We start from the raw sequence: 7,754 nt of genomic DNA on the forward strand, positions 1-7,754 counted from the left end.
GGAAGATCTGGAGGGGTCAAAATGTATGATTTTCCCATTAGTAATGGCTCCTGGCTCAATGGCCCCTTTCTAGCCAACTTGATCATGTGTGCTTCATTGAAAAACAGGAGATAATGTTTTCAATGATTTTATCTATTATGAAAATGAACAGATAAATCAACATTTATTAAAACTGTGATGGGTGAACAGTTTTTTTTTTTTTAGATCTGAAAATAAATTTACCTAAGCCTAACACCTGCTTCTGTGCTGTTAGGAGAAGTCCTAAGTGTGCAATGCTCCAATGCATTTGTTGAGAGACTAAGCATAATGTCATCACCTTGTAAATATACCAAGGGTCAGTGTAATGTGGGCTTGATAAAAGCAGAGCTGAGAGTCAAAGTAGCATTTTATTTTAGAGTGTATTTAATTTTAAAACTGCATAAAATTGAAGAAAAATGTCTTAGGCTGCAGGAAATTCATAGTAATATTACTGGTAGATAAACAACTAGAAATATCCTACTTATCATGAATGACAGAATTATTAAATATTATTAAGCTGTCCTAACATTTGTTTAATAACTCCAACTACAAATTGCCATCTGAACTAGTCTTGTTTTACTTAACAAGTAGCAGCATGCACGTAATAAAAAGGACATTTAAGAAATAACACAATTGTAAATAAATATTAATGTTAGTAACACACAAAACTGTGAAATGGAATCACATTCATATTAAGAATGAATTAGCTCTCTACATACATTGCAATTCTTTTTTGTTTGTTTAAGTATAAAACATTTCTTACAATTTAATATCTAATACATACACAAGATACAAAGAACAATAAAAAAATTACATGATTAGGTCACAGACATAACTAATACAAGCCTTTGTGTTCTTTTTTTTTTTAATGTGAGTAGGACTAATTTATTTTTTGCAAGATGGGGACTGAACCCAGGACCTTGCACATGCTATGAACATGCTCTATTACTGAACTACACTCCCACCCCTTTGTGTTCCCCTAACCCTCTCTGCCCCAAATTTGTTTTTTTAACCCTTTGCATTTCTGAATTTTCACTATATGTGAAATGTATCTCTAAATAAATGACTTAGTATTTGAGGTAGGTAATTAAGACAAATTCTTCTGTGCTTCCCTTCTCCCTAGGGAGCAACCCATGTAGGTAGAGACAGGCTGGTTCAGGGTTAAGCCCAACCACCTGCTTTAGGATAATACCAGTGCTCCAATCAAGCTGACCTGAGACCTAGAAAGTGTTGGGTGTCAACTCTTGGCAGGTGCTCCCTGCAGCAGCCATCACTTCCTGGGAAAGGAGAACAGATTATGTGGACAGAACACACCCTCCTCCCTCTGCCTAAAGCTGTATGGAAGCTCAACAAGTGGGAATCAGGACCCAATACTTTCTGGGTCCCTCAGAGGTGTGGAGTAAAGGGGCTAGGGAGAGGATGCAACTTTTCCAAAATGACTACAAAAATAAGCACTTTAGCTGGGCGCAGTGGCACATACCTGTAATCCCAGCAGTTTGGGAGGCTGAGACAGGATGATAACGGGGTTCAAAGCCAGCCTCAGCAATAGCCAGCTGCCCTGAATGCTCCAAGGTCACGGATAGGAACTCCCATAGTCCTGCCAGTAGACCTGAGAGGGAGAGCAGCCAGGTATGGGTCAGGCCTAAGTTGCTGACTCCTTTCTCTACTCCTCCCTGTTGATTGTGCTACTTTGCTCCCAGCATCCTGGTACCTGAGTTAGGCCTCTGCACCAGCAGAATGCGGGTACCCCCAAGGGCTCTGGGCTGCTCCAGAACCCAGTGAGACCCTGTCTCTAAATAAAATACAAAATAAGGCTGGGGATGTGACTTAGTGATTGAGTGCCCTTCAGTTCAATCCCTAGTACCCCCCCCCCCGCCCCCCAAAAAGTAAGCACTTTATTAAACAATAGGGCTCTCAGGGATAGGGATTTTCAGAGGCATCACTGGGCTGCACTGTTGAGGCTGGGTGTGTCAGTGGGGACATGAGGCCAAAAGAAACTATCCAGGACTTGCTGGCCCCGGTTGGGCTTTTTCCAGCTGGGCTTTTTCTGGCAGGATGGAGAAGACAATTGAGACCTTTTGGAACCCTTGCAGGTCCCTGGCTGATGGTCCTCATATACACGGAACACCTTTTTCATGGCAGTAGAAACAGCTGCGGTGTGAAATTCCTCTCGAGTCAGCCATCGAGCACCAGGTGGTATGGTCACTGGGGTCTGCCCTTCCAGGGCCAGACCATATACTTGATATGTCAGCTTGATATGAGAGAAAGTGTAGCTCACCTCTCCAAGGTACTGGAGGTGGGTAGCAGGGAGAGGCCCAGTCCAACTCTGTAGTTTCTGCAGCAGGTCCTTGTGCTGATGCTGTCCTGAGTGCTCCAAGGTCACGGATGGGAACTCCCATAGTCCTGCCAGCAGACCTGAGCTAGGCCTCTGCACCAGCAGAATGTGGGTACCCCCAAGGGCTCTGGGCTGCTCCAGAACACAGATGGCTAGGTACTCCTTCCTGGGGGGCCTGTGGCTGGCCTTTCTGGGAAAGTTGGCCACTCCCAACGTGTGGTTCCAGGGTTTGCAGTCCTCCACGTCAAGAGTGCCTTGCAGGTTCCATGAAGCTGAGAACTGTTCCTGCTCTACCCTCTGGCGTGCCCTGCACAAGCTCTGCACAGGGCACTGGCTGCAGAGAGGCCGCTGTGGGGTGCACACTGTGGCCCCCAGTTCCATGGCTGCTTGATTAAAGTCCCCTGGTCGGTTTGGATCCACTAGCTGCTGGGCTAGGCTCCAGAGATGCTGAGAGACAAGGGTGCTCTTGGGATCAGCACCAATGGCTCGGACACGGCACAGCACCCTACTACATTCCCATCCACCACACCGGTTGCCTGACCAAAGGCAATGGAAGCAATGGCTCCAGCTGTGTACCGCCCACACCAGGTAGGAGCTGCTGTAGGGTGTCTGCTGTACGGGGCATGTGGCCCCCTAGCTCTTCTACCACCTTCCGAGTTCCCTTCTGTAGTCGCCGGCCCCGTGAATAGTAGCCCAGGCCAGCCCAAAGTTGGTTCACCTCCTCCAGAGAAGCATTGGCCAGGTTCTGCAGTGTTGGCCATTTCTGCATCCACCGGGTATAGTAGTTGATCACTGTGGCAACCTGGGTCTGCTGCAGCATAACCTCTGACACCCACACAGCATATGCTCGCCTATCCAGGTCCGCCTCATCCTCTGCCTGTCTTCTCCAGGGTAGGTCCCGCTTCTCAATGTCATACCAGCTCAGTAGGCTCTTCCTGAAGGCTGTTATTTCAGTTCTATTTCTGAATAGATGGTATGGGGAGACAGAGGCCTGAAACATCTTCTCTTCTTGCTGATTGGCCAGGTCTGCAGGAGTCCCAGGACACTCAGAGATCCTCCCCTTAGGAGCAGAAGGCTTGGCCTGGCTGCTATTGGGGGCACGTTTCTTCCTTCTCTCCTGGCTGGCTGCCTGCTTTCCCAGATTACTTCCCACAGCTGCTCGAAGTTTCCTCATGATGGCCTCAACTTTACCATTTCATTTTCATCAAAAGAGCTTGCTTCCTGGGGCTGAGGTTGTAGCTCAGTGGTAGACTAGTTGCCTATCATGTGTGAGGTACTGGGTTCAATTCTCAGCACCACACATAAATAAATAAAATTAAAGGTCCACTGACAACTCCTCCGCCGGCTCCCGCGCAACACCAGTACATTGCAATTCTTGCAAAGTAAAATGGAGCAAATGTATGAGCTCATGAACACAGTTATATAACTATTAATATATAGAATGATTTTTTATAAACATTTATATTTTAAATTTATTCTTTTTAATTACACACGACAGTGGAATGTATTTTGACATACATTCATGCAGTATAACTTTCTTGTGGTTTTACATGATGTGGAGTTATACTGGTCATGTATTCAAATATGAACATAGGAAAGGAATTTCCTATTCATTCTGGTGTTTTTCTTATTCCCACCCTCTCTCCCTTTACTTCATTCTCCTTTCTCTAATCCAAAGTACTTTTATTCTTCCCTACTCCGTGTTATTGCCTATTAGCATCCACATATCAGACAGAACATTCCACCTTTAGTTTTTTGGGGGATTGGCTTATTTCACTTAGTATGATAACCTCTAGTTCCATCCATTTACTGGCAAATACCATAATTTCCTTTTTTTATAGCTGAGTAATATTCTATTGTGCATATGTACCATATTTTCTTTATCCATTCATCTGCTGAATGGCATCTAGATTGATTCCACAGTTTAACTACTGTGAATTGAACTGCTATAAACATTGATGTGGCTGTGTCACTGTAGAATGCTGATTTTACTCTGATTGGTCCAATGTAGTATACATGCCTGCCCTTGTACCAATGAATGTGTCTAGTTGGGTAGTTCTGGAGCAGATTTTCTTCTCTGGAGCCAGAATAGAGACATTGCTCTCTATATACGTTGAAGTATACACCAAGGAGGGGATAACTGGGTCAAATGGTGGTTCCCTTCCAAGTTTTCTGAAGAATATCCATACTGCATTCCATAGTGGTTGCATCAATTTGCAGTCCCACCAGCAATGGATGAGTTTACCTTTCCCCCGATATTCTCACTAACATTTATTGTAACTTGTATTCTTTTTTTTTAGTTGTTGATGGGCGTTTATTCTATTTATTTGTACTTGGTGCTGAGAATCAAACCCAGTGCCTCATGCATGCTAGACAAGTGCGCTACCACTGAGCCACAACCCCAGCCCCTGTAACTTGTATTCTTAATAATTGCCATTCTGACTGGAGTGAGATGAAATCTCTGTGTAGTTTTGATTTGCATTTCTCTAATTCTAGAGACACTGAACATTTTTTTCATATATTCGTTGACTGATTGTATTTGTTCTGTGAAGTCTTGTTCAGTTCCTTTGCCCATTTATTGGTGGAGTTATTGGCTTTTTTTCCTTTTCTTTCTTTCTTTTTTTTTTTTTTTTTTGGTGTTAAGATTTTGAGTTCTTTATATATCCTGGAGATTAGTGCTCTATCTGAGGTATACAGGTGGTAAATATTTTCTCCCATTCTGTGGACTCTCGCTTCACATTTTTGATTGTTGCCTTTGCTTTTTAATTGGATACCCTCCCATTTATTGATTCTTGATTTTACTTCTTGCACTTTAGGCATAGAATGATTCTTAAAGCCTAAGCTCCAAAGTTGATGACCTCCAAGGAGGACTAGAACTGTGAGCTATGTTTACAATGAACCTTTTTTCTTGTTTTTCAAATGTTTCTATGTGAAAGTACGCAGAATACTATAATAATACCACATGTATATACACGACATCCATATTCAACAATTATCAGCCTTTTCTATACTTGTTCCTTATTTTGTTTCTTTTCTATTCTGAAGTATTTTAATGGATATCTTAAACATTAATATTTCATCAATAAGTACCTTGCTGTACAAACATCTCCAACTATATGTGAATATTTACCTGCATACACACAATACCATTATCTCCTTCATCACAATTGCCACAAAAAGACCCTTAGCTCCCCCACCTCTTCCAATTCAAATGTTGAAGCCCTAATCCCCATGATAGTATTAGAAATTGGGAGCTGTAGGAGATAATTAGTTCTTAAGGGTGAAGGCTCTCATTAATGTGATTAGTGCCTTGTTAAGAAGAGGTCAGAGAGTTTCCTAGCTGCCTTTCTGTCATGAAACCACAAGGAGGATTCTGCTGTCTGCAAACCAGGAAGTGGATCCTCACCAGATGTTGGATTTGCCAGCACCCTGATTTTAGACTTCTCGTCCCCCAGAACTGTGAGAAATAAATGTTTATTTTCTAAGACAATCTATGGTACTATTTTTTAATAGCAACCTAAACCTACTAGGGAAATATTTAATGATAGATCATTATTCTTATAAAAATAAAGCTGTCATTCAATGTCTGACTCCTTTACAAATTTACTTGTTTATCTACAAAATAGTCTTTGAAAGGTTTGTGTATGTATTCCTTTCAATTGCAGGGAGCAGACCATAATGTCAAGTCATTCTTAACATGAAGCAATTTTCATCTAGAGCAGGATCCTTTACTATTTTATTTTTCTGGCCATTAACTTGTTTGAAAGTCAAATTTGAAAGTCAAATACCTATGGTGTATCTCAGTTTGTGTTTATCTGTGTGCATCTTTGCTGTTTAATTTAGTCTGTTACTCTATCTTCCCATGATTTCGGAAAATGGGCTAAGGGTTGATTAGATTCAAGTATGTTTGTTGCTCATACCACAAATAAATGATATTTTGAACATATTTCAGCAAAATACTGAATTTTTTAAAGGTATAGCTACCTACTTCTGCATATGGAGATACCTGGATATTTTTTAAATGCTCCAAAATACTTCCTTTTGATGCATTAAGTTGCCCATGCATGAAGACAGGATTTGAAAAAGTTTGGTCCTACCACCTAAATAGTTGTATTTGATACAGATGGACTTTGAAGATCTGAAAGTTCCCTGTTAAATAGATGTCAACCTCAGATAGTTGAGTCATACGAAGCACACTCCTGGAAAACATGATAAATACTAAGGCTTAACACTTATTCACTTATTTATAGCATGGCTGTGCTTTTACTTGGCAAATTTAATGTTTTTCAATCTCCAGAATTGGCTAAATAAATTTGAAAAGCACACTCAATTTACCAAAAAAAATATTCATAGTTGATTGTATATTCATTCATTAATAATCTCTGAATGCCCACTTAATGCCAAGCACCATTCTAGGCATGGAAGACAGGCAAGAAATCTCTTAAATTACTTAACTGGTTTTCACATCAGTTAAAACTATTCAGCATCTAATATATGTATGTACAATACACAAATCATGGATAATGTTTTACTGTGACACAAAGAAGTGTGTGACATATCACCTGCCCTCCTGATGCCTTGGCTTAGGGTTAAGACAAACACCAAGCTGTGATAGACTAGAAAGACATGAAAGCTGCTATTGATATAAAGGGGTGATTGAAATAGTTTCTGATCAAAGACTCTGAGCTTTTTATTTCATTAGAGCTACCAATAAGGAGGCTGGGATTGTGGCTCAGCGGTAGAGTGCTTGCCTAGCATGTGCGAGGCCCTGGGTTCTATCCTCAGCACCGAATAAAGATAAATAAAATACAGATATTGTGTCCAACTAAAATATTAAAAAAGAACTACCAATTAGCTATAATAAAATGAGGGAAATAACTGAGTTCAATAAGTGTTTTGTTCATGTCTTAAAAATTTGGATTTTTGTTATGTTCAAAACAGCATTCATCATGAAGTCAAGAACACATTTTTTTTTTATCAGACATAGTTTGTTGCTTTGTCAATTTTGCTTTATCATTCACTAGCTAGAAGCCCTTGAAAGATAAGTGACGAGCATCTGTCTGTATTATTTGCATGTTTTGATTTCCTATTATACACAGGCAGTCTTCTTCTTCCCATTCCCCTACTGCTGAACTGGATTCACAGAGAGGAAACAGGCTGAGTCAAGGAAAAGGCTCATGGTCAAGCCAAAGACATTACCAGAAACCCATCATCCAGGCAAATACTATAGCAGTGCTTTGCACAGAAGCCTGACTCAGAATTAATTATTCTTGAATAAAGAAAGTACAGAGTACTAAAGAGAAATCGATTCAAGTCTCAGACATACCCCCCCTTTTTTTTGGTATAATATAAAACTTCTGGGTTTCAAGAGCCCCAGGGCTTCCTTCACCACACTGACATA

At 41.0% G+C, this 7,754-nt stretch overlaps 1 protein-coding gene across 1 annotated transcript; it reads right to left on the bottom strand.

Annotated features, from left to right (window-relative positions):
- Window positions 1-1,917: 1,917 nt before the first annotated feature.
- LOC124088567 (adenine DNA glycosylase-like) lies at window positions 1,918-3,530 on the bottom strand. The gene is given in 3 exon segments (XM_046438261.2): window positions 1,918-2,862; window positions 2,865-2,936; window positions 2,939-3,530. Coding segments are annotated over 3 exon segments (1,566 nt in total). The 5' UTR covers window positions 3,528-3,530; the 3' UTR covers window positions 1,918-1,957.
- Window positions 3,531-7,754: the final 4,224 nt, after the last annotated feature.

Source organism: Marmota monax, unplaced genomic scaffold (assembly GCF_021218885.2).
Source record: "Marmota monax isolate L192 unplaced genomic scaffold, Marmota_monax_Labrador192_F-V1.1 WCK01_AAM20220418_F8-fsc00061, whole genome shotgun sequence".
NCBI classification, from domain to species: domain Eukaryota; kingdom Metazoa; phylum Chordata; class Mammalia; order Rodentia; family Sciuridae; genus Marmota; species Marmota monax.